This window comes from Doryrhamphus excisus, chromosome 4 (assembly GCF_030265055.1).
Source record: "Doryrhamphus excisus isolate RoL2022-K1 chromosome 4, RoL_Dexc_1.0, whole genome shotgun sequence".
NCBI lineage: Eukaryota > Metazoa > Chordata > Actinopteri > Syngnathiformes > Syngnathidae > Doryrhamphus > Doryrhamphus excisus.
Genome location: NC_080469.1, coordinates 13175302 through 13203277, shown reverse-complemented (window position 1 = coordinate 13203277; position 27976 = coordinate 13175302). Strand labels below are relative to the sequence as shown.

Sequence of the window (27976 nt, the reverse complement as noted above, 5' to 3'; positions counted from 1 at the left end):
CCGACTGCCCCTGAACGCATCGTGCTTCCTCTCTTTCAAGCTGCGCCTGCTCCTCTGCTTTCAGCGGCTGGGGGTTGACCGTAGCAGGGACGACTGCCCATCGACACTCAAAAAAACCCAACCATGTGAAGAAAGGTGTCTATAAAAGGGACAGCAAACGGCAAGGAGAAAGGATATTTAGTTTACCTCGCCAAGCCCGGCTCTCAGCTCGGTTTTCGCGAATGGACAAGAGCGGGAGCGGAGCAGGACAGCCTCACCACTGACGGTAACTCACGAGCCGCAAGAACCTTCACATTGTGTCCGCTTGTGTCAACTGTTGATGCGCTGTTGATGACTTCTCGTGGGGCTAAGCATTATTTATCCTGCTTTTTGCTGGACTTTATGAGAGAGATGATGTTAAAAAAAACTGTCTACAAGATGATACGTGTGATGTATGTGTCATCATCCATAACATAGCGAACTGTCAAAGTGGAGAACCGCAACGCTAAGCTAGCAAACACCGGCTTCATCATTGTCCACTGCGAACTCTTTCACATTTTCGTCTTGGTTCCTCTTTTTCGGTGAGGGACTTTAACTACTACAGTTGCAAAGAGAAATACCTGCAACTATACCGTAAACCACGTGTCTTGCAACTGCTATATCAAAATAGGACCTCTAATTCAGGGGTGAAAGTGGGGCACAGTGACCCCAGAGAATACAGTACAGTTGGGGCCTCCCCATCTTCCCGAACAACAGTTTTCTGAAGCATATTTTGTGGCGTTTTCTACTCATCCGTATTCTTGTGTACGCAAACTAAAAATAGATTATTTTTGCTTATTGTCTTAAAGGTTTTCTGCCCCCCTAATGCCTTCTGGTACCTCACACGTTGTTGTTTTTTTAACCACATGGAATGTGGATTTCCAAAATTGCAAACTTTTTCTTAAACTGAAGAATGTGTGAGGGCCTGCTCTGCACATCTGTTTGATATTCAGTAGCAGGAAATCCACATCTATGAAGTGTTCATGCAGCCTGGTGCTGAGTGTCATTGGATAGTTTTAACATGTCAACAGCTCTTTAACATCCAGCTTGACCTATTTTCACTGTAAGGAATGTGAATGGGGGGAAAAAACACAACATCCTTTCCTTAGATAGTGTTGTAAAAATACATGCCTTAGGGATGCTCCCATCACAGAGCTCCCGCTGAGTCCTTTTACTGCAGGACTTTGAGAAACAGCCAGTACAAGCTGCACAGATCCAACATGATGGCATTTCATTGTGGTTTACACTGAGACTTTCTTCTTCTTCTTCTGATAGTTCAAGTCTTTATAAATAATATCTTTCGGTTGGTGTTTTTACACTTATTGTAGCAGGAGTGATTAATTCCCAACAGGGAATCTGTTGGGCATGTTGGGTGTTGCAAATAACATGATTTTGTGGGATCTCTGTGTAAAAGAGGCTATGTTGTTTCTGGAACCAAAACTGTTCCAGTTCCAGTCAAGCTGTTTATATCATTAAACATTTACTAACTACAAGCAATGTTTTATGTAACATTTTAACATTATTTTAACATTATTACATACAGTCATACAAGTGTACATTTTAATTACAGTATGTCATTTAAACACTAGTTTATGGCTTATTTATGCTTATGTCTACAATATTGGGTGATATGAGTGTAAAGCCATTTAAAGATTCCATTACAATACAATGATGAGACAATAGCCCCAGCTATTGGCTGGATGTGCGCTATCCAGACACGGAACTGCTAACGTGTGAGTCTGTTATGTTATTTACGTATATTTTCTCTCATTGTATCTATTATATTGGGTGATACAAATGTAAAGGTGACTATAGGGGTGTTATTTCATGTCATGGGCTCTATCCATCCATTTTCTAGGCCGCTTATCCTCGCTATGTTCACAGAGGTATGCTGGAGTCGAGCTCAGCTGACTTTGGGTACACCATGAATTGGTCGCCAGCCAATCAAATATAGACAACTATTCCCACTCACATTCATACCTATGGACAATTTAGAGTCACCAATTAACCGGGCATGTTTTTGGAATGTGGGAGGAAACCGGAGTACCCGGAGAAAACCCATGCACGCACAGGGAGAACATGCAAACTCCACACAGAGATGGCCAAGCGAAGATTCAAATCCAAGTCTTCCCTGCCAACATGTCAACCACTTTTCCACTGTGCGGCTGTCTTGGGCTCTAATGATGTTAAAAATGTATTTAACTATGCCATAACTATGAAAATATTAAATTTCATTAATATTGAATCCTACTTTATGGAAGTTTATTTATCGATTTATTAACCAATTAACTGCGATAAACGATGGACGACTGTATTTGAAAAACACTGAATAAGTCCAAAATATTATTCTTATTATTATTATTCTGTAGGCGTTCACCGTTGTTTGACCCCTGTAATATAAAAAAGGGTTAAGTGTCTCTGAATGTTGGATATCAAACTGAAATAATGACTGTGTTTCTGTTGTTTTTACAGTTTCAAAGTCATAAAGTTTCACAGCAATCATTGATTTATGAAGACTTTAAGCGTTAAAGGTGATTTGACTAAAGCGGTGTACGGAGAGAAGTGCTGCTTCAGCCTTTTTTCTGCTGCGCCATTTCCTCTACTTCTGTTTGAATGTGCACCTGTGTGACCTTGGGACCATATGACCATTATATATGTGTCTGTTTATATATTTGTGCGTGTGTGTGCGCGCACATTGCCCATTTTGTGCTACTTGGCTCTTTTGTGTGATATAAGCAGAGTGGGGAGTGGAACACCACTTCTCTACTGTAATTGATGCCATCTGGTTTAGTTATGTCAACAGAGTTTCAGGAATGTTCTGATACAGTATTCACAGCCACCTTTTGGACTTTGGACAAATGCAACATAGTCACTCACCAGCCAGTGAATAAGGTGCATAAATAGTGTGTCACACCATTGAGAATTATTAATTAGAAGTTCAATAGGGAGACAGACATTTTTGTTATTTGCCTCCTGTGGTTGTTACTGACATTTATGAGGTTTTTTTTATGTATTTTTCTGCCCTTTGACCTTTTCAGTCTGACTTCTTTGTCACTCACTCCTTTGCTTCTGCATACTTTAACATTGTTCACTGTCTCGTCTTGTTTAAATAGCCTCAATTAATTCAGCAGTGTTGCGAACAAACACGTAAATCTGATTCAAATGAAAAATCACTTTGCATGCAACACTTACTAAAACATTCCATTCTTTTTTTGGTCACAGCAGCAACGCTTCTCAACCCCCTCAGTGACTCAGCTCATGCAGTTTTTTCGAAAGGTTATTGTTTTTTCCGACTCTTACTCTTACTCTCCATCTTCATCTCCATCTTGTTTTTGTTTCCTTCCAGACAGTAAGAGGTGTCAGCAGACGTAAATACCATGCCGACAAGTGATGGTCAGAGCCGCTTCCCGGTCTTTGTGGCTCCCCCCCAAGGCCACCACCCACGATCTCCTGGTTATGTTCCCGGGCGGGTGGCTCCAATCCGCTCGCCACCGCCGGCCAAAGCTCCGCCGCCGCCACCGATCAAACCTCATGGCCTGGTGCAACAGCAACAAGCCACATTTAACCTGTCAGAGGAGAACCATCGCAGAGAACATGCTCAGAGTCTCCAGCAAAGAAAAAACACACTCATCTGCTTGGGGGTGTCCATGGGTGCCTTCCTGCTTAGCCTCATACTTGTCCTTAGTCTCACAAGTGGAGACATTTTAGATGGTGAGTGTTGCCTATTGAGTGCATTTCCAGCCTTATCTCCTCAATTAGTTGCTCTGGTGTTTTCTTTCTGATGCAGAATACACTCTTGATTTGTTAACAATTTTGCAGAGAATTGCCCTGACCACAGCCCTTCCCTGAGTGACTGGAACCCTGGCCACCAACCACAAAAGGCCATTGTTGTCAGGAGGGGAGATTTATTTCGATTAGAGTCTTCAGCTACTTTCCATTCACTCACCATTCAATCAGGAGGTAAGCCGGCAAAGGAGGACCCTGAAACAAAGTCAGTCGTTTGTGTGGTTGTGGAAAACTTTGAACATGTCATTCCAACCCACAGGCAGCGAAAGTTGATGTAAAGGCAGTCTTATGTAAATTAGCCACACTGAAAATCATCTTCTGTAACCTGTTGAGTCTTGTGTAAATGTTGTGTCCATTATGAGATGAGAGCACTCACTCTTTTTACTTTCTCTTCTCCCACAGGCCGTGTGGTCTTTGCAGACAACGCTGACGGCTCTAAGAACATAACCTTGAGAACACGACATATCCTGATTGAAAATGGCGGAGCCCTTTACATTGGCGCACCTAAATGTCACTACCGTTCCAACGCTGCCATCGCCCTAATGGGGCGCTCTGACAGCAAGGAGATTCCTGAAGTACCCGGTCTGGGCCGGAAGTTCATCGGTGTCATGAGTGGTGGAACTTTGGAGCTCCATGGCACAGAGAGAGTCTCTTGGTCTTTGTTGACCCAAAGTGTGCCAGCCTCTGGCCTCAACACCGGGGGCTACGCCTTCAAGCGCAACTTCAGCAGAGGTATTAACCTGCGCGTGGTGGATCAGGACACATCTGAAATCCTACTCAAGGAACGTTATGACACTCACGAATTACGGAATGACAGTCGACGACTCACCCTTCTGCTCCGCTCCTTGCCGGCTGGTCGCATTGTCACGCTTGCTGTTGGCGACTCAGCCGTCAAAAGCCTTTTGGATGAAACTAAGAAGGCAATTGAAGAGACGCTTGGCAGCAGCTATGTCTATGGTCTCAAGTACAGGTGAGGAGGCTTGTTGCAAACACAGTTGAGCATGTCAATAATAATTTGGTTTATAATGTTTAATATCATATAATTTTTCCATTGGCAAAACCAGTAATACCAGATGATTACGTACTATTGCGGCCTTTTACTTTTTTGCCACTGAGAGGATCGTAATGGGTCCTCCATCTTGATCATGCACTTGTACAGAGATCCTGAACAAAATAGCTTTGTTGTGGTGGGTTTACTATAATGAACAGCTTCAATAGTGGGCAGAACAAACCAGGATGGCAGATACTTTGCATGTGGCAAGTGTGATGGCAGATTGCGTACAGTGCAAGTATGCCTGAAGTGAAAATGCATAAAAAAACGGTCAACAAAAATTAGCTTCCCAGCCTTTCTTCTCCCTTTCTTACTGGTACAAACAAGTGTGCTGCATTGATGGCTTCCATGTATGTAAGCGCAGACACCCACCTGGTACCACACCTGTCTAGATCCGTGCAGATCACCTTGCCAAACTTATAGCCTGTGTCCTACAGGTATTATTTCTTCTACATGGGCAGTTGGTACTGAGCTGACCCTATATGGTTGATAAAAAAAAACAAAAAAAAAACTGCTTGTTGCTCATTGGTGGAACATAGTCAGATACACGAGGAGACTTTGCTGTACCATAGTCTTGGACACTGCAGTGGTATCCATAATCTCCACTTTGTTGCAGTGTTTCGTTTTTCTTGCTGCTCTCAGTCTCCTTCATTGTTGTTGTCTGTTTAGCATGTTTTATGTTCGTTTCCTTGTGGTCCCCAAGGGATGAGAAAGAAGCGTGCTGTGTTTTTGTTTGTTTTTGACCAACAACACTTTGTTCTAGTTCTTTATCGTGGAGAAAAATCATTTCTTTTGACCTTTCCCTATGGGATTAAACCTCAAATCATTCCATGGTATTTCTCTTCCTGTTTAAGTTTATGCTCTAGAGCGCTGTGCCAGGAAAGGAAGCATGCTCCGGATAACAAGGTTATGGTCATAGAGGTTCCAGGATTTGTGTAAAATGTGACTATTCAGGAAATTTAGTTTCCATCACTTGCGTTCTTTTGAAGGAAAAAATGCATTGTTGACACAAATACATTGAATTTAGCTTGAATATTTAAATGGATTTTGCATGACTGTCTGTGTAAAACCACACTGTTTTTTTTAAAATGCAAAATCTAGTGTTTCACTCCGGAGTTATTTGTAGCTGGGCTGGGCTATGCCTCTCACTTAACTGACAAGTCAAACGCTAAGCCAGATTCTCCAGTGTCACATTTCACCCCAGGGTGCAGAGGCAGCACAGAGGTCTTCATAGAAATTTGCTTGAATCCACAAAACAGTGCTTCAAATGGATCAGATGATAGAGCCTTCACTCTGGTCACACTTTTCTAATTTATCACCAGTCATTAGAGGATTAAGGATTTAATCTGGGCTCTCTGTGGATTTGCCTGATAGGAGACCCACACCTTATTTATTAGACAGCATGCAGTTATTTGACTCACAGGAGAACTCCTTGACTTGAAGTCATTGCGCATTTTTTGCACAAATAGTGTGTGACTGTTTACTATTTGACACATGCTTAGTTAATGCAATTCACTATCCAGGTCACAGCAGCATTGTCCAAATGCATGTAGGTTCATCTCATTGTGTCATCCATCCATCCTATCGCTACATAAATACACCCACTGTCTTCCAAAACTGTAATTTTGGTAGTTTAAGAAACAAAAACATAAATCATACCAAACAGAACCTAAATCCCTGTTGGAAATAAACGGGACCATCCATCAACAGACCCTTTTGTATTTAATGTTCTTGTCCCTCAGGAGAGCACTTAACCACTCTCACACACCCTTTTACACACACACCCACACGTAAACACACAGCAAATAATGAGGTTGTTTAAAGGCTGTTGGCTGAGGCAAAAGGGAAAAAAGAAAAAAAAAAAAAAATATATATATATTTTTTTGCTCCCCTGTGTTTCCTGCTTTTTGTTTTTATCAGCACTTGCACAGGTTGCATAGCAGTGGCCTCAGGGCCAAACGTTTGGATTTTTAGTCGCCTACAACAGGAAAATCCACAAACAACTAGACATGACAGAAAAGTGCAAGTCCCCAGATGGTTCCGGTTTGTGTGCTCTATTGTAGTACAGGAACATCAGGGGTCTTTGTAGTACAAAAACTGTAAAGTCCTAATTGAACATTGCAACGGCAAAGCTATTAGCTTAATGCTTGTTTGGATTCTGTACAAAAATATGTCCATCCTAACTTTGGAAATGCACGACACAATTACACCCTTGAAGCTTTTTGGGTGGTCTTCATCAGGCGCAGTTGGTTCATATTTCTGATACATTACAGATGACGGTACAAATATAATCTCTGTAAGGCGCCAATGCTTGTTTGCATTCTGGATAAACATAAAAACAATTAGGACATTTAGAAATTTGGTATGGCGTGATTTCACCCTTAAACCCACCACCAATGCCTTTTCCCCCCAACTACACCCACTGGTTGGGCTCCAACCACTTAGATGATTTCATCTTTTCATATTTAATTTTTTTTTTAATCCAAACATTCTTGCCGTCTTAAGACACTTATAATAGGCGGTTACATCATCAACCCACTCCACTTCCTCGCGAACAGCCGCTTAAAATTCTTTCTTTTTGATAATCTTTATTATTCAATGATACAGTGGAATGTTTATTGCTCTTAGCAGAAATCTAATAAAATCTTCTTCTCACTGGTCCTTCCAGGCAGGCATGGGCTTTAGTGTCTGTGGTCGGCGGTGGTAACGCATCATGTTCCGAAGACGTTAGGGAACATGAGAACCACGACACGGGTGGACGAGCTCTGGCAAGACGGGACTTCACCACCGTGAATGGCGTACGCTTTTCAGTCACCGCCTACAGCGAATGGAAGAACGGTGAGGAAAACTAAATTGTGCAATTAGCATGAATTGTGGAATGCCAATATTTAGCAAATTTTGCTTTGCATAAATAGTGTTGTTAGATGAGCATAAAACATTACCTCATTAATGGGTTTGATGCTGTGCACAAAAATAATGATGTGTTAGTTTTAATAGTTCTCTGATAGTGTCAATTAAAAATTTGTGTTATTGATGAAAATTTCAACTGGGTCAGTGGTGTCCCAACCTTTTCCACCAAAGGCATGTTTTTTTTTTTCCTGTTTTCAATCTTGACATAATCCTACTTCATAAGGTTTCGATGCTGCCAGGTTTTGTTTCACTTTCAGCTTTTTGGTAAAAAAAACAGCAACATCGGTGGCCTTTGGGCTGGACTTTTGCACACCCCCAATCTAAGCAGCCCACTTGACTTACTTGTCAAGTGAACATTCAATTCAAGACAATATAATACCTTTATTGTCATTGCACAAACTACAACAAGATTTAAAAAAAGGTTAATGTCTTTGTGATCATCCTTGTGGCTTTTAAAACACTAAACCTAACCTTTGAGCTGTATATTTATGATGGCCCTCCATGGCCACACCTTGATAACATTTCAGAGGTGACTCAATTCTATACAAAGGTGTGCCATCGTGCTTAGTCCTGTTTGCATTGTTGTTTTCCATATAGAAAGCCCAACTGTACAAATGTTACTCTCACTCCTTTATAAATAAAAAATGTGAGCTCAATATTTTGCGCCCTCCTAGGTTTCCCCATCTCGGGCTTCCAAGTAGATGCTGTAGACCAGGTGGTGCTGAATCTCCAAGATGAGGTGCAGCAGACCTGGCAACCCGGGAATCAAATCGTTATTGCCAGTACTGATTATTCCATGCATCAAGCTGAAGAGTTTACCCTTCTACCCTGCCCTCACTGCAACAGCCGGCAGGTTAGAATACAAGGTGAGAGAGTGGGGGAATTTCCTTTTTGAACTTTTATTCTGATTTTTATCAGCATAATAATCATCCCTCGGTTATCGCTTTGGTTCCAAACCTGACCATAATTGAATTTCCATTAAGTCAGACTCAATATTAAACAAAACAGAATTCATTTTTAGAGCATTGAAGAAATGTATGAATTAATGAAATACTTGATTAATCCCGGCTGAAGCAAATCAGACTGCACTACTTGGTTGTAACCAGCATAGTAACTATTGGTTTTGTTCAACTAGTTTGAACATGATGTCAGCTAAGTGAACTTGAGCTACATCCACACAGACAGATAAAATGTATCCAGGAAATGTTGTCAAATGCTCATCCTAATTTGACTCAATATTTCTTACATAAGGCTGCTCCTTTGTCGTTTTTGTTCCACCCTAAAACTCTTACGTCCTGACCAAACAGTCTCTGGTCATCTCCCTATCACATCTTTTTCCTAATGTCATTACTCCATTGTCAGCAATGGTTGACTCCCTTCCTCGATAGGATGTGATTGTGTCTCTTTTGTATTGCCGTTAAAACGAAGCAGCTGCTTTGCATTATCATTAGCTTTGCATTTCATTATTAGCTTTGCATTATCAGTCCCATGTGCAACCATGTCGACACTTGGCAAGCTGATTTATGTTTGCCTATGCGTCTTACCACTTTCTCTGTATATTAGCTGTATATTATTTTAGCGGGTCAGGTTTGAGGTGTAGCTGTGGATAAGTGTATTTCTGTGGTTGTCAGTAAATATTTAAGTTACAGTAACTAACTAAAACACTGTAGTTTTGGTTAGCATCACCTAAGAATGTTAAACAGGAGTTGGCTTGTATTTATTTTTTCAAAATAATGACTGTTTTGTAAGAGATTATCTACCTGCAACTGTTTTGCTAAGGTGTCACACTTCCTTCATTTCCTCCACATCCACAATTTGTGAATCATCTTAATGCAATAAGCATGAATGTTCTATTTGTGGCTGCTGCTCAGGCAAACCTCTTTATAACCACGTTGGCGAGATTGTTGATGGGGTGGACATGCGTGCTGAGGTGGCGCTGCTCTCCAGGAACATTCTCATCTACGGAGAAATGGAAAACTCCTGCTACGGGAACAACTTATGTCAGTTTTACAGCCATGACACCTACGGAGGCCATATCAAGGTGTGTGTAACTTAAAGAAATCCCCCTGGTATAGGCTACATACTTTATGTCCCCATATGCTCTGCATATTTTAGCATGATGTTGCATTCTCAGCAAAGGTCACAGTGTTGAGACTAATATGCACATTTTCCATTCTGCATAGTGAAAGTCTGTGTATGCTCTATTTTTACCTGCTGCTCTAAATGAGAGCCGTTATTCATGTTCCCTGGTCCGATTTTTATATAAACAACTGCAGTCTTTCTACACCTATTTGTACACTCTCTCATGCTCATTCTTTCTCTCCACTTCATTTCATTTTAAGATTGTATTTTTTCTATTTTGTCTAGAAATTTAGAGAGTGGCGCATGGTGGTCGGGTGGTTAGCATGTTGGCCACACAGTCAGGAGATTGGGATACCAAGAAAAAAAACAATGGGACATTGCATTGCATGTTGCAGTCTCTGTGGGGCTGGACTTAAATGATGTAAAAAAATAAATAAATAAATACCAGTAGGTGAATTCTGATGTTGAAGGAGAAAGAGGCACACGGAATGCATAAAGCATTGGACTTGACCCTTGGTTCATGTACTGTACTTGTTTATGGAAAACGGAGCAAGTGAGCTGTCATGTACAAAGCTTATGGAGGTGAGTTGCAGTTCCCTTGGAGGATTTACAAATTCCCCCTTAACAGAAACCAGACCATGTGGCTTACACAGCACACACACATACACACAAGACCTCCTGGAGAGCGCTTTGTTGTTTGTTTACACTTGATTACATGAATGGGGGTTAAGCTTTTGTGTTTTGCTTCCATAACTCCAATTTTAGTGTAATGTTAATCATTGGCCTCCACAAAGCCAATGTTGTCTACTTTTCTTATCATACTCATAATCACAGAGTTGTTGCCTCCCTCTTCTACTATGTCAGATCTTTGGCAACTTCTCATCAGTGCATCTGTCCTACGTGGAGCTGAAGAACATGGGCCAGCAGAGTGAAAGGAGCCGATACCCGCTACATTTCCACATGTGTGGTGATGTGGACCAGAAGGGAGGCTACCGGGAGCCCACCTATGTAGATGGACTCTCCATACACCACTGCTTCTCTCGATGTATTACCATTCATGCCACCAATGGCTTGCTGGTTAGTAAATCACACAAAATATCTTTTTCTCTGCTAATCTTCCTGGGTTACAAAATATTGCATTTCTTTCCAAAAGTAGGTTGCAAAGCAGCATACAGAAGTTCACAAACAGAAATGACAATCACCATGATATAGCAATCTATAAATGTGTTGCAACCTCACTTCCAAAAAAGATACAGTGACCAACATCACTTAATGTGACTGTTCTACAAGGCTGTTTGACAATAGAGCTGATGGTCTCTTGACGTCAAACGAGCATCATTTTATTTTAATGTTGTCCTTGAGGCTGTGGGATTGGGAGCATTGTTCCTTTCAGCATTGAGGAAATGGAAAGTACAAAGGTATTTAGTACAGATAATGCCTGAGCGATGAACACTTTTCCGATGTCCACCACATCCATGGAGGTTTCCTTTCTTCGAGCCTCACCGCTAATCAGTAACACAGCTATACACAGTCACCCGTGACCGTTTCCTTCTTACTGTTTCCCATCACTGCTTTTCAAAAGAGGAAGCCAGACAAAATTACAAAATTAGTAATGCACCAAAACACCTCTTCATAAACCTTAAAGAAGTTAATCATCGAGGAAAAGGAGTTCCTGAAAAGACAGGAACCTTAAGGCTACATTCTTCATCTGCTACATGGCTTCAGATGGATTTAACAATACAGCAGGTGTCTTCTTTGGGAATATTTATAATGACGTAGCATGTTTGCTGACTCTTAACTTGTCATTAGAAGGATGCTGACAGTTGTACTCAAAAGTCAAAGTGGTCCACTTATACTACACTTTGCATTCACACAACAGGAATGGAACTAAACAGATGACTTAACAGATGACTCACATTAATGTTGGTGCAGCAACATATTATATGTTGACGAATACTGCAACATCCTTTCATTATGAATTGGAACGAGAAGTCAGTTCTGTGTGTCTGTCCAGGTAAAGAACAGCGTGGGCTACGACACACTTGGTCACTGCTTTTTCCTGGAAGATGGCATTGAACAGCGCAACACTTTCTACCACAACCTGGGCCTGCTGACTCGACCTGGTACTCTGCTGCCCACTGACCGTAATGAGACTCTCTGCCTCAGCATCAAGGACAAAGTCTATAAGGGCTATACTCCCTCACCCAGCACTGAGTGCAAGTAAGAGATTATCTACCTGGAATTGTTTTACATCCTCATTACCGAACGTAGGATCATGCCTATGAGATAACACAGCTGCAATAGTGTCAGTAGCGTCACATAGTCACATGACACCCACCAGTTAATTCAACAATAAAGGGCTAACACCACATGGCAAGAAATAAGACAGTAATGCAGCACAGTCGATGTTTTGCATTTGTTTCTCTTAGCATGTGTTTGTTAATACTATAAGCTTTGTTCTGAGAAAAACAACTATATCTTTTCATTCCTTTTGGCTGTAGTGAAGTGACCATGTTATGACAACCAATCATCTTCAGCGTGTTGCACTGAATCCAGAGGGTAGCGAACCCCAACAAAATGATCTCCAAAAGTCATATGGCATGGCTCAATTATTTTGGTAGCTTTCATAGCTTTTGATAATGGAAAAATACTGCACTAAGTTGCAGGCATACAAATTTACATACAATTTAAATTAAACTGGAACTGGGAGTGTTTTTTGCTTGTATTTGCACTTGCAAGCTGAAAATGTCAAAATGCACATGCATGTGAGTGAGTCTTTCAGTCAGGGTGTCACTGTGGGAAGAGATTGTCTGTACACATTTTGAAACAAGACAGATGGTTCAATTCCATGTGAGAGACTCAGGTTTTATCCGTGCAATAACATCCACTCCTCAGGGCCGGATGTTTTCCTGTCACATTCAAAGAAGTGCCACTGTGAGAGTGCCACCATTATCTGGTTCCAGCAGTGTGTGTGTGTGTGTGTGTGTGTGTGTGTCTGCGTATGTATGTGTGTTTTGGCAGGGCTTTTCCTGTCTGAGGTTTGTGTTGGAGAGCTAGATTATTGGGGAATGTTTCAGAAAGATCACTGATTTCATAGTCTGTGCTTCTCACGTGTGCCAAAGTTCCGTCATTTAATATTTTGTGTGTGTGTGTGTTTCTTCTATGGTGATTATTTTACAGGGCGGTTTCTACATTTTGGATCGCTAACCCCAACAACAACCTTATCAGTAATGCTGCTGCTGGTTCTCAGGTAATATCATCAGTCTTATGAGAAAAACAACAGAAAAACAAAGGCCCTGTAGAATGAAATGATTTCATGCATATAAAAAATTATCCATCAATAAAAGAGGACTTAAAGAGTTTTTTTTCTGGATTTAGTGTAATTACACAGTTGAGCAAGTTTAATACAACATAACAAACAAGAAGATATGTATTGTTCAAGCGGGGGTCTACTTTGCGGGGGTATGTAATGTTCTTAGTGTTGGGGGATATTTACTGTACATTGTCTATAGTTGATCAAGCAACTTGTTTTCAACTTTATTACGTTCTGCCCTTCACAAGTAGAGAAGGGCCGAATGATGAAACCCACTTCTGGTGGCTACCTATACTAGACACAATCATGATTTGTATTATCTTCTTTCAAACTTCTCTTCTCTTTTCTTTTGTTGTAGGATGCTGGGATATGGTTTGTGTTCCACAGCTCCTCAACAGGAGACTCTCACGGCTTGGTGCCAGAGACAAAAGCAGAGCTCACTCCCCTGGGAGTCTTCTACAACAACCGCGTTCACTCCAACTTCAAGGTAGGGATCTCCATTAGTTTAGCTGTGTTTTATACAATACACTTGAGAGAAGTAATGCCTCTTACCTGCTTGGTTGTTGCAAGTCAAGACACGCACACACGGACACGCACACACATACATAGACTGACTGCAGAACAACCCTCTGTTGTGTAATGACAGCAGTCGTCAGGTGAACTGTAAGATCTTTGTTCACTCTCGCCACAGCACCCTCTGCTACGGAGAGAGGAAGGAGTCCAACTATACTTTGCCTAAACCGTGGGATTGACACACAGCATGTTTTCTTAGACCCGACACAGACAGTCACACACATTCAGATTCAGTTGAAACCATACCAAAGTTATGTGTGTGTATATACAGGTGTATGTATGTATGTACTATGGGTGATCAGTGTTTGGATCCTTGTATGTTTGCATAAATAACTGCAATTGTATCTTGACTACACAGGCTGGACTGTTCGTTGATAAAGGAGTAAAGACCTCCAATGCAAGTGCTGCAGACCCCCGTGAATACTTGTGTCTGGATAATAATGCCAGGTGTGTGTACATGATTGAATTTATAAAAAATATACACTGGAACTTCTAAAGAATAACGCCTTAGAGGTCATACAACACAGCATTTGATCAAATGTTGCTGAAAATATCCCTTGCTCAATTGCTCAAATCTTAACCTTTTATGGTGGTCCACTACTTTTTATACTTTTTCCACATTTCCAATTGGATCATTGTATTAGACCTTAGTTCTTAGATCCTCTATACGTTTTTGATTAGTGAACTTGTACAACCCATTTTAAAATATTTAGTTTTTGGTGGGCCCGCATGGTAGACGAGTGGTTAGCATATAGGCATTTTCCGTTTGGGCATCTCTGTATGGCGTTTGCATGTTCTCCTCGTGGGTTTTCTCCAACATTCCAAAAACATGCTAGGTTAATTGGCGACTCCAAATTGTCCATAGGTATGAATGTGAGTGTGAATGGTTGTTTGTCTGTATGTGCCCTGTGATTGGCTGGCAACCAGTCCAGGGTGTACCCCGCCCCTCACTCAGTCAGCTGGGATAGGCTCCAGCATACCTGTGACCCTAGGGAGGATAAGATGCATAGAAAATGGCTGGAAAAGTTAGTGGCCTGGTTTAGTTTAGTTTGATGCCTCTGTCATTAATTGTGTATGCATGAAGTTACTCATAGCTCCTGCACATACATTTTCTATAATATTGCCCGAGGTGTGGATATATGAATGGTTATATTACTACAGTATTGCGTTTAGTATGAGGACTGACAGGTTTGTGTTGACAGAAATAACAAGGTTTCATACATAAAGTGTCCTCTCTGCTTCTCTCTTACCCAACCTCGCGCCTCAGCCTCTCGGAAAAAGTCTTGCACATCCACTGGGACTATTGGCCACATTGACTTTGTGTGCAGCGTTTGCATCGGGGTGGAATTGGAAATGCTAAACTGTGTGGTCAGTATTAATGTTAAATGAAGAAGAGAGCCTGGTTTGTGAAACCAAGAAACAGATTTAAAAGTATGGCATACATTTCCTGTATCTGGCCAATCATTCATTTTTTTCACTATCAATCAAGATGATAAATAAATCTGAAAGTCAATTGAGTGAAAGACAAAAGACCCATCTTTGACGGCTGCTGTTTTGGCAAACTATTTCATAATCATATTTGGCAGTTTATTCAGACATTCATGAATCTCTTCCACACCAATGAAAACCTGTTCCCTCATGCCACCCACAAGGCACAGTGGTGCAGCCAAGGAGCTCATAGGGGCATCATCCTCACACATGCTACAGTATATTTTGCAAACTCTACAATGTGTGTTCATGTTTATAGCTCAGTCATTGTGTCACTGCTGTAATCACTGTCACAGCTCCATCTGTGATTCAAGGCCTCATTTAATTTGATGCGTGTTTGTATTTGTCATGTTGTGGGACTATAAATTCACATAATGGACAAAACACCTCCCATTAGGACATTATAGGAACATCTTCTTGAAGATAAGACAATGATGATGCAAGATTAGGCAATGTGGGGATGGGGGATTGCTAATAAGCAGTTAAATGTCTAAAAAGGAATGTGTGATGTCAATGAGCGGAGGCACTCTTCACATGTGTCCATCCTTTATTGACAGATTCCGACCTCACCAGAATGCAGATCCAAGTCAACCACGAGTGGCGGCGGTGATTGACACGCTCATCTCATTCAAGAACAATGACATGGGCGCGTGGATAAGAGGTGGTGACATCATCATACAGAACTCTGGGTGAGACAATTCACAGGAATATTTATTTCTATTTCTTATTTATTCTTATTTCTTATTTTTTTCTCCTTCTTGATACATTTGTGGAATATTGAAAACGGATATATAGCAAAGTGTTTTGTCCTTTTGAACAGGTTTGCAGACAATGGAGTAGGATTGTCCTTTGCCAGGTGTGTATATATATTGTTTAGTACAGTTTATAGTCTGTTGTGCACATTATGAGAAGAGCTTTGTGTGTCTGTTTTTTTAATAGGGTTACACAATGTGTTATTCATGATTTTCTTGCTTAGAGTTGAACCGACACACAGTTTTGTTGTCATTATTATTACACTCTTCATTGTCTTGTTCTGCTTCTATAGGTCTTTCTGGCGGTCTTTATGGAAGGTGCCAGAAGGACAGTTGATTTCTTCTTTCTTAACAGAAATGAACATAAGTAAAACCAAGTAGACTCCAAATTGCCTAATATTTTGGAGTAATGTTTTGGGCTTTCATAGCGAAATCACAAATATTAGATACGCCAGAAATTTGAGATAAATTTGTTGTCACTAAACTAAACACATAAAAAATTCTCTGTTTTTGGAAGTTATATTCCTCACCTCACTCTTGTTGCAGTGATGGCAGCTACCCAAAGGACGAAGGCTCCAGTCAGGAGGTGACACAGTCTCTCTTTGTGGGCGAAAGTCGAAACCGGGGGACCAACGGAGGACAGAATAAATACTGGGGCTTAGGAGGGACAGATGGCTTGATGAGGACCCTCCCTCGAAACAGGTGAGAGGGAACATACATACTGATTGGAAACTCAGTCAACAATGCAAGTAATATAAAAATAACTCTTGGAATGGAAGGTGTAAGTCAACAATTTAAAAACAGTGATAGGACACCTATTAGATATACGGTATGAGGCTGCCACAACTGTTTGTGTACTGTGTGGGCTTTTAAAGGAGGTTCTTGGCTGGTTTACTGCCAGAATAATGAGCGAGGTCTGTTAAAAGATTCAGTAACATGTGTCTGGTTTCCTAGAATGACATGACTCAGAGTTGAATTTTGATGACTTCATCGTGATTTTTTCAGAATGTCTTAGGAAGTTAATGTCTCTGTGGCAATAAGGAAACCACAGAGGGAAGAAAAGAGAATTTAAAATAGTCCAAATTACAATGCCAAAAATGATGAAACACAAGATACATAAAAAATGCAGCTAAATTACCCTTACCGTTGTCACTGATCTCTTACTACACTCACAATGGCTACTGTTACCGTAAATTCCAGTGTACAAGTCACTAATTTTTTCTTAAACTTTGAACTCTGCGGCTTATGAAAGGGTGCGTCTTATTTATGACTAAATTCTAATCTTGGCAGGAGCCAATCACGAGCTATCAGTGCAATCACAACAAGCTTGTCAACCCATTGGAAGTCAATGGACATCGGTATAAATACCAGTATAACAACGTAACAGTTTGACGTTTGACTCACTGTGTCGTCTTTTAAAGAACACTTTACTTCACTAAATTCATCACACATTAATTAATGACAACGCTTAATATATCACCCAAAACAGGGTGGCACGCTGGAGTGCAGTTGCACCTCGATTCTGATTCAGTTGTCTCAGACAACTGAGAAATGTAGTTAAATTAGTAACGCCGCTACTCAACACTGCACTGTGCAAAAAAAAACAAACAAAAAAACACTGCATTGGAGCAAAGTCAGCAAAACTGACATCGTTCATACACATCCCTGACACTCTCAGGCTTCACCTCACAGGATACTAGCTTGCCAACTCCAGTCACATATTATCATTGAATTTAACAATACGGGTATTTAGCTCTTTTTGGTGAGGACTTTTTTATTAGATTAGATTAGATGAAAAATTGTTGTCCGTCTACCTTTTAGTACTCTTTTCATCTTCCATGTTTCTGATGTCTCCATCCATGCCAAACATACTGCCAATAGTAAACGTTAGGTAGAGAAAGCGGTTTGGCTAATACGAGTATTCAGTATTCAGTCATGACCCCCGTATCGCCTGTGCAAATGACACGCTTGATAACAATATACAAACATGTCCCAAAATCACTTTAAAACAATAAAATAAATGTAAAGTTTTTCCACAAGGCATTGCATCTGAGCAACACATTTATTGGGGCATTGCAATGAAGTCAGTTTCAATCTTTATGCTTTGGGCTCCGGGTCTTTTGGCTCCCTCTGGTGGACATTTTCTGTGCTTTTATGCTCTCCTCCTGTGAAATGTTTTTTTTCTAACAAAATCCACATGTTTCTATATTTCTGAGGTATAATGTTTGTGTGTTAGTTGCTGTGTGATGAGTTGTAATGTTGCCATATGTTTTTTTTGTGTAACATGTAATTGCATAAATATCAGGAAGTAATAAAAACAACTAGAAACAGTGCCTGAAATAAAATTCTAATGAACTTGAATTTAATTGTACCCCCCCCCCCCCTTTTTTTTTTTCCTTCTTCACCTTAGGACATTCCCAATCCGAGGCTTTCAAATCTATGATGGCCCAGTGCGGCTCACACAGAGCACTTTCCGTGCTTTCATCCCCACACCAGAACGTTACACCAGTGCTGTGGGTTTTAGCCTGAAGAACACCTGGCAGCTCACCCCACGAAACAACATGTCCCACCTTGACTTCCACTCAACTGTAAGAACTTTCTCATTCAGCATTACATTTGGTGCACTCAGTAGAAGTAATAAGCCAGTCTCACAACCATGAACCATCTCGACTTATTGAAGTGGTGCAATACTAGTTTAATAAAGCCCGTTGGTGTGCTTTGCTTGTACCGTCCTCAGGTTGGTCTCCGTGCATTCTTTGGTCGGCAAGGGCAGTGGTTTGAAGACAATGACCTGGATGGGGACAAGAACTCAGTGTTTCATGATGTGGACGGCTCAGTGACAGGTTACAAGGACACCTTTGTTGGCAGGGTAGACAATTACATGATCCAACATCCTCTCTGTGTCAACATGACACAATGGAATGGAGTGATTTGTAGTGGCCGCTATTCTCAGGTACAGCAGACGAAACTCATTTTGTTTGCGTCCAATGTAAAAGAAAAAATCAGATGTATACAGGCTTCCTCACTCTCCTACAGGTGTACATCCAGACTCAAGGTGCTTCCAGCCTCACTCTGTCCATCAATAGAGACGAGTACCCCACAGCTCCTCTGGTTCTGAGGGGCATTAACAGCCAGGGGGCGCCGTCGCAACAGTATCAGCCTGTCTTGATGATGAGCAAGAGCTACACTCTACACTGGAGTGGAACTGCACCAAGAGAGATTGTCCTCTCCCTCATCAACTTTGACAAGTGAGACCAGAAACTTTTGTGAGATATAAAAACAAGCAAGTGCATTGTCACTCCTTGGAAATAGCTATGTGTATTTTGATTCCTGATTTTGGTGTACACTATGGGATGAACTAGATTAGATTATTTGTTTCCATTATTTTACATTCTGTACAGTCATTACATAAAAGCTGACTGTTTCTTCAATACTATCATTCCCTCAGAGATGACTGGGTGCTGTTTGGGCTGTGCTACCCACCAGACACCACCTTTCAGATCATGGGCGACATCAACGACAGGCAGAGCAACACTTTCGATGACATCACAGACTACGGGCCCGTGTTTTCTCTCATTGAACTGGAGTCCAAACCGTTGGAGAGGAAGTACTTCTTTGACCAAAATGTTGGGTGAGATAACTAACCCAACCACTCAAGTTTTCTTCCCTCAGACTACCGTGTAAATAAATACACACTTCGTCTTCTTTCTTTTTCTTATTCCATCGCACCAGCTTGCTGTGGCTCTACCTTCGGGCCCGCCATGGTCGTGATGGCCACAGCTACTGCTCCTTCAAAGGGTGTGAGAGAGTAAAAATCACAGCTACAACATCCTCCCAGCAGACCTGCAACTGCACAAGCAAGGCCTATCCAAAATACACCAAAAGCCCCTCGGCTGTAGTGCTGATGCCTGCTCAAAACACACAACCCTGCAAGGACTGTGGAGCCAAACAGGTTTGTTTTGTTACATACTGCATTGAACCACATATAAAATGGCCATGAGATATATGTACTGTACATGCACACGAGCAGGGAGGTGCCAAGTGATAGGTCTAGAATAGATTGATTGTCTTATATTCTATGTCGTCTTAGGTGAATGCAGTACTATGATTTATGATCTGTGCTTTGAAAGAGAGTCTGCCCTTGTCAGTTTTTCTGAAGCATATTTTTTTTTTGCTTAGCATGTGTTTACTAGTGAGCCGTGGATGCCCTACCTCCAAACACAAGTCAAGTCTCTCAGCTTGAAAGAGCAGCAAAAAGGAGACACCACGTCGTTTATTGCTGTGAGTGTACACAATATTATTCATAGCATGCACATCACACCTTTGCCTATTAGCAGCTCACTCCATGTTGTCTGTTTGCCACCGCACAGGTGAATAAGGAGATGATGCCCTTTACTGAGCCTGGCTATTTTGTCGTTTCTGTCGATGCCTGCTCTGGCAAAGTCACCAAAAAGATCTCATTTGCTAAGATGGATGCCGAAATGAAGCAGTACCTAAAAACTGGCATACCAAAGAGGTGAGTGAGGGGAAAAACATGACTTCTTAGAAGATCCTGCAGGGACATACTGTAATGTTTAATGTCCACTTGCGTCTTCTCTTGGTGAGCAGGTCCATAGTGCTGATGGCAACACGAGGTCAGCCTGAAGGCTTGCCTGATGTAGCGCCATATCTCACCACCTTAGGGCTGGCCAAGGCTGCTGATCTGCACAATAAAGGTTGGTTACTCTCACCGAGTAAAAAGTGGCCAACCTGAGCACAATTTCTTGTCAACCTGGTTTCTCTCTGCAGAGAGCCTTGCATTGTGGGCTTTCCAGAGAAGCACCCCACCCCCTCCTTGGGTTTGGCTCTATGCGGGACAAGGGGACAACATCCTGGGTTTACTGGAGCGCTATTTGCCACTTGGCCTTGAAGCATACGGCTGCTCACCATCTGCAACTCAAACCGCACGCAAAGACCTGGAGCTGCTCAAAGAAGCCACGGGACTTCAGTAAACTAATGTGAACTGTACAGCACAAAAAACACTACTTGCACACACACACACAACACACACAACTGGCTGATGAATGTGAACTGCTGAACTTTTTAATTTATTAACAATGGAATGTTTGGGATGTAGATTATGTGTGTATGTGTAAGTATGCCTTGGGCCAATAAGTCAATGCACTTTTCTTTTTTTTAAGCCAAAGTCACCGAATATACATTTTTTAAATGAAACAAGGCTGGTTACAAACAGTGGAGAAAGAACAAATCAAAGCACCTGTCAGCATTTACCTACCATTTATATTCCTTTATGATGTAATAACTGAAAACACAAAACTAATCAGAGAGAAAGGGCACTATGCATTAGTTCCACTCAGACTGGAGGTAAATAATGACAAGAACTTAGCGCCTCAGAGAAAACATATTTTGACGGGGAGCAAAACTGGAAAGATGTTGATGCACTCAGGCCAAAGTCAAACATGTTTAAATTACCTTAATACCATTGCGTCTAAGAATGCAACAGCAGTATTTAAAAGGCTAATAACAAAGCCAATAGGGTCAGGTGTTTATAAACAGCTCTATCAGATACAACAAACCGTAGTCACATAGTCTTATTTAAATGTTTTTAACGTTATTTTCTTACATACGAAATGATGCTTAAACTTCATTTTTACAGAATGAAGCATTTTGATTTGCAAGTCTTTTAACTGGAGTACTCCTTAGATCATAGTGCAGCTGTATCAAAAGATAAGCACCTTTTTATGAATGGATTTCTTTGTCTGTTTCCTGGAGTTGATGGTGTTCAACGTGCAGGCCACATGTGCAGCACATATACGTATACAAAGCCTTTCTGCCTTATAATACATACATGTACATGTTGGGCTGTACAGCATATGCAGTAATAAGTTAAATATTATTTCGCAGCTGCATGCCTTGGAGGATTCTTCCCTGTCTATGTAATCTTTAAAAGGCCTTTTGGATGTGAGCAGGGCTCCCCCACTGAGCAATGTGTGACTGTGTGTGAATATGACTGACTGACTGGCTTCATGTGTGGCCTTGTAACCACTCTACTGTTTAAAAAGGGCAAATCCATGAGAGACTAATGTCTTTTCTTGTAATTATAGTGTCCTTCTGTACATGTACTGGGCAGACTGGTTGTCAGTAGTGTGTTATTTGTTTTTTTTTTTTTAATAATCAACATGGATACCTGAAATAAACATGTATGCTTTGTGATAAAATAGCTTTGTTCTTATGTTAAGCCGATATTCTTTATTATTTTGAGCTATATACTTTAAATATGCCAATAATGTGCTGAACAACATGAAATGTTTTTCTAGTTTGCAGGTTACAGTATGCCTTGCAGTATGTATCTTTTTACTTCAACAGTTTCACCGCTTGGGGGCAGCCAAGCGCCTACTACAGTTTAGCACATCCGATGCAGGAACAGTGTTGGGACATGAGGGTACCTTCTACTCAAGCTGAAAGAGGAGAACTGTGCTGTTGAGTAAGTTGGAAATGGGCATAGCCAAATAGGTTATAAACTGTTGATGACTTGGCACAATCAAATATTTGTCTTATTTCACGACAACACATTTGAATTAGTCAGATGGCCTAGAGGCTTTACATTGGCAGCTATCTTATTTCCCATCACTGATAAATTTTCTCTCAGTACCATTTCTCATCAGTCATTGCTGCAGACCAGTGGTTCTCAAATGGTGGGCCGAGACCCAAAAGTGGGTAATATTAATTGTACAATCAATGTTTGAAATGTATGACTTGTTGATTTTTGTGTTTATTTTAAACTTAAAATGTAGCAATATGTTAGTCATCTGTAGACATTCCTCTAACGCTTTTTCCTCGCGAGGGTCGCGGGGGGTGCTGGAGCCTATCCCAGCTGTCTTGGAGCGAGAGGCGGGGTACACTCTGGACTGGTCGCCAGCCAATCACAGGGCACATATAGACAAACAACCATTCACACTCACATCCATACCTATGGACAATTTGGAGTGGCCAATTAACCTAGCATGTTTTTGGAATGTGGGAGGAAACCGGAGTACCCGGAGAAAACACGGGGAGAACATGCAAACTCCACACAGAGATGGCCGAGGGTGGAATTGAACCCTGGTCTCCTAGCTGTGAGGTCTGCGTGCTAACCACTAGACCGCCGTGCCGCCCCATGAAATTAATATATTAAAAAACAAACACATTTGTTTGGTTTGGCATTAATGTATAAATGAATAAATACATATGCAGTGATTTGAAAAAGTGTTTGACCCTTCCTGATGTATGATGTATGAACCTTTCCAGGAATGGCTGGCCAACCCAAATTACCCAACGACAACGACTCATCCACAACAACATCCAAAGAACTGCAGGCTCCATTCGCCTCAGTTAAGGTCAGTATTCATGATTCCACTATAAGTAAGACACTGGGAAAAAATGGCCAGCATAGCAGAGGTCCAAAACGAAAACCACTGCTGAACAAAATGAACATTAAGGCTCAATTTTGCCAGAAAACATCTTGCTGATCCCCAAGACATTTGGGAAAATATTCGGTGGTCTGACAAACTTTTTGGGGTGTGTGTACCCTGTTATATATTATATATAAAGTACCGCCGCATTTCAGAAAAAGAACATCATACCAACAGGACAATATGGTGGCGGTAGTGTAATGGTCTGGGGCTGTTTTGCAGCTTCAGGACCTGGAAGACTTGCTGTGATAAATGGAAACATGAATTCTGATGTCAACCAAAAATCCTGAGATGTCCGGCCATCTGTTTGTTACCTCAAGCTGAAACCAATTTGGGTTCTGCAGCAGGACAATGATCCAAAACACACCGACAAGTCCAACCTGACATTAAGTTAATTGGCGACTCTAAATTGTCCATAGGTATGAATGATAGTGTGAATGGTTGTTTGTCTATATGTGCCCTGTTGGTTGGCTGGTGACCAGTCCAGGATGTACCCTGCCTCCGGCCCGAAAACAGCTGGGATAGGCTCCAGTATAGCCCTGCAACCCTAGCGAGACACTACGCGCCAATCACATAATCTTTGGCGCAAACTGGCACCAACTGGTGCTGGCCCAGTGGACGTCTAGCATCATTGCCACAACTTGGCTCGCGCCATTACATTTCAGTGGATTATTGGCAACACTCTGTGCCACAGCAAATTGCATTGGCGTAAACTGGCACAAACTGGCGCCGGCCCAGTGGACTCTTAGCATAAGCAGCATAGAAAATCGATGGATGGATGGACACCAACAAGTCGACCTCTGAAGGGCTGAAAATGAAGACTAGGAGTGGCCTAGTCAATGTCCTGGCCTGAATCCTATTGAGATGCTGCGACATGATCTTAAAAAGGCTGTTCATGCTCAGAAACCCTGCAAACCCTGGCTGAATTACAACAATTCTGCAAAAATGAGTGGGCCAAAATTACTCCACAGCACTGTCAGAGACTCAAGTCATTGCAAATGCTTGATTGATTGCTAAGGGTGGCCCAACTCGTTATTAGGACAATTGCATTTTCACACAGGGCCATGTAGGTTTGGATTTTTTTTCTCCCTGAATAATAAAAAAAAAAGTTTTCACACCACTATATGAAAGAATAAATACAAAATGTTTGTAAAATGACTTCAATAAAAGTGTAAAAAAATATTTTAAAATAAATAAAAAATAAAAATAAGTTGAAAATGCGGGTCCAAATTGAGATTAACTGTTGGAATGAAAAAGAGTAGTTGAAATACATACAGACCGGCTAAAACATGAGCAAAGCTGTACAATGAGGCATTTTTGGGGGCAGAAATGGACTCAACATGCTCCACTATATTCTAAAGCACGAACCAAATTTTTCCCAGCTAAACAGCAAAAGTACACAATGATCTCCTCAGATCTCATGATCTGGATCCAGCAGTTTAAACAGGAAAGTTGATCCACCCACCAACCCCCACCCCACCCTAATTCACAACACTATGAGTTTTTAATGGTTTGAGCGGTTCCAGTTGACTCCCTGCTGATGCTCGGTGAAGGTGCTCCTGAATAATTAAACAATTCCGACTGCCTTGTAGGGGTCCGTTTCCATGACGACCTCTCCTCCTGAGTCCGTCGCTGTCTCTCTCCCATGAGGAGTAATGTAAATCTGCTGTCTGCTTAATGTCAGCTTAACAGCGACAGTTAAAGTGGTGCACAGAGGTGTGAATGGTGGTGTTGACATCTAGGGCAGGTATATAGCTGGACCACCTCTGTGAAGTGATGAGCTGACTATGTGATGCATTTTACCACAACAGTGTACAGGTAAGAAGGCCTGATGGAAGGAGCGGATAAAGGAGTGATAAATGAACCTGCTAGTGTTATATATAACCTAATATAACACAATTTAGTTTTCCCTATTAATAACTTACAATAGGCAAATGAGGAAAGCAGTTAATTAGAAAGTTGTTTCCACTTTTTGCAAGCATAACTTTCACTTTGACACAAATGTAACCATATACCGTACTTAGCCAAATTTTTGAAACAACTATGCCACAACATAAACGACACAAAAATATTTGTTTGACATGAAAATAACCTTTTTTTTTAAACAAATACAGCACCAGGACCTGTTGACAATTTCCACATTTATAACTGAACTGTGTGTGTGTGTAACTATCCGATATCCGATTATCACATACTACAGTATTAATTGGCCTTCGGTCTCGGGCTGATACTGACACTTGGGGGCATGATACCTGGCCTGATACCAGACAAACCATGTGATATCCTATAATTATCGGCATCAGCATAATCAGTTGATATCAGATATTTCCCGATCATAAAAAATATATATTTAAAAACAAAATGGAGATATTTCATGTTAGACTTATGGGTATCAGCTGATATTGGTATCGGAAATTGAGAGTTGGACAATATTGGCATATTGGTTTTTGGCCAAAAGCCAATATCGGACATCCCTAGTTAATATCGATTTTAAAGTGCATGAGAAAATGGAAATTGAAAACATCACTCTATTTGACCGCATCAGTAGTGGTGCTACTCGGTTTATGGAGTTCCCTGTTACGTATGCGCTCCCATAAATTTGAAAACGTACTTTTGACTTGTAAACTTGACTCTAAGAAATACACTATACTGTACATGCTCAATATAGGCAGCCAATTATTATTAACTTACTTCCTGGCTTTTTCTGTCATGCAGAAATGTGAGAAGGCTAACTCTTGCGGTCAGATAGGCGTGCTTGGCTGTCACAATCTTTTGGATGTCAGGCAGGCCAGGCGAAACAAGAACATCTGCAGTTGGCTGCACTTTGCCCATTCCTGCCAAGTAGAATTTTTTGCATGTGAAAAGACAGTGATGCTGTAGGAAGAGACTCGGAAGACTGCCGAGTCTCTTAATATCCCTTCCCTCACAACACGATGATGCAGTGATGCCAGATGTAATAGTTCATCAGCTTCCTAGCCCATTAACCTTATCCACCTGCACATAAACTGTTAAGAACGTGACGCCAGTGCTCTGCTCTCGGTCAAATGCTATTATTAGAAGTAACGCTGTGTACAATCCCACACAGCTTGATGCTTTTTGTAATCAGGCCCCAAAGAAATGCAATTGAAATCGGATTATGATGCTCTTGTTTGTCATCCAAAGTGCTTATGCGGCATTTTCACCATTGAGTCGATTAAGTTTGCTTATTCTTCTTCTTATTATTAGGACATGAAGGACGACTGTGCTGTTTAAACACTGAAACCCAGTGTGAGATTTATGAAGGCATGCTTGAAGGGAGCTTGAAGATTTAGTTCCCACACCATTATTGGTTTAAATGTGATTTTCTTTGGCAATAACTGAACCGTGTGAAAGTGTTTACCCCCGTGACAATTGGCGTAACCCATGGGGTATAGGTCTGGACCCTGGGTTGTCTTCGGAAAATGTGCTCCACTGAACAATTTAGTAACAATTTAGCGGCATATGCCACTGTAAGGCTGCACGGCGACCGAGCGGTTAGCGCACAGGCCTCACAGCTAGGAGCCCCGAGTTCAATTCCACCCTCGGCCATCTCTGTGTGGAGTTTGCATGTTCTCCCCGTGCATGCGTGGGTTTTCTCCGGGTACTCCGGTTTCCTCCCACATTCCAAAAACATGCTAAGTTAATTGGCGACTCCAAATTGTCCATAGGTATGAATGTGAGTGTGAATGGTTGTTTGTCTATATGTGCCTTGTGATTGGCTGGCGACCAGTCCAGGGTGTACCCCGCCTCTCGCCTGAAGACAGCTGGGATAGGCTCCAGCACCACCGCGACCCTTGTGACGATAAGCGGTAGAAAATGAATGAATACATGAATGAATGCCACTGTAAAGTTTTACAGTGAGTCACATGCTATTCATAATACAAAAGTTAAAAAAAACACCAATGTTCCTTTTGTACCGAATATGCTCTGACATGCTGCTGAAAAGTAGTCCAATCAAATATATTATAGTGATTAACTTTCCCTACCTGCCTAAGTTCCTTCTGATAAGAACACATTGTAGTCATCTCAGTGTGTCCTCATATTACTAAGATTCTATGCCATCAAGAACACTTTATGCTTTGTCTGCCATAAAATGTAAGCGCTTCCTTTTTGAGGAAGTAGAGCTGTCTGTCACTCAAATTGTCCCTCATATTCTTTCATTCATTCATTCATTTTCTACTGCTTATCCTCACGAGGGTTGCAGGGGTGCTGGAGCCTATCGCAGCTGTTTTCAGGAGAGAGGCAGGGTACACCCTGGACTGGTCGCCCTATATGGACAATTTGGAGTCGCCAATTAACCTAGCATGTTTTTGGAATGTGGGACGAATCCGGAGTCCCCGGAGAAAACCCACGCATGCACGGTGACAACTCCACACAGAGATGGCTGGAGGTGGAATTGAACTTGGGTCTCCTAGCTGTGAGGCCTGCACTCTAACCACCCGTCCACCGTGCAGCCTCCCTCATATTCTTCTCCATTCAATTTGAAAGCACATGCACTTAAAGACACACAGACATCTCCTTTGAATGTCAGTAG

General features: G+C 41.5%; 1 protein-coding gene across 2 annotated transcripts; it reads left to right on the top strand.

Moving 5' to 3' along the window:
• Nucleotides 1-58: 58 nt before the first annotated feature.
• On the top strand, nt 59-22191 carry cemip2 (cell migration inducing hyaluronidase 2). Of its 2 annotated transcripts, none has more exons than XM_058071556.1 (24): nt 59-265; nt 3369-3729; nt 3838-3978; nt 4207-4774; nt 7524-7693; nt 8440-8631; nt 9637-9806; nt 10712-10924; nt 11862-12067; nt 13028-13097; nt 13519-13647; nt 14092-14180; nt 15779-15910; nt 16042-16077; nt 16520-16675; nt 18384-18561; nt 18711-18926; nt 19010-19221; nt 19422-19604; nt 19706-19925; nt 20153-20254; nt 20344-20489; nt 20582-20688; nt 20762-22191. In XM_058071556.1, the coding sequence occupies exons 2-24, from the start codon at nt 3396-3398 to the stop codon at nt 20962-20964; spliced, it is 4173 nt and encodes a 1390-aa protein (XP_057927539.1). In that variant the 5' UTR covers nt 59-265; nt 3369-3395; the 3' UTR covers nt 20965-22191. The 2 variants fall into 2 exon arrangements, with proteins under 2 accessions (XP_057927539.1, XP_057927538.1); XM_058071555.1 differs by having other exon boundaries at nt 3365-3729.
• Nucleotides 22192-27976: the final 5785 nt, after the last annotated feature.

Bases quoted from the DNA above. Each gene is read 5' to 3' on its own strand.
- cemip2 (XM_058071556.1), top strand. From the start codon at position 3,396: ATGCCGACAAGTGATGGTCAGAGCCGCTTCCCGGTCTTTGTGGCTCCC. The intron at 8,632-9,636 runs GTGAGAGAGTGG...GCTGCTGCTCAG, and splicing joins CCGGCAGGTTAGAATACAAG to GCAAACCTCTTTATAACCAC. The intron at 19,222-19,421 runs GTGAGACCAGAA...TCATTCCCTCAG, and splicing joins TCCCTCATCAACTTTGACAA to AGATGACTGGGTGCTGTTTG.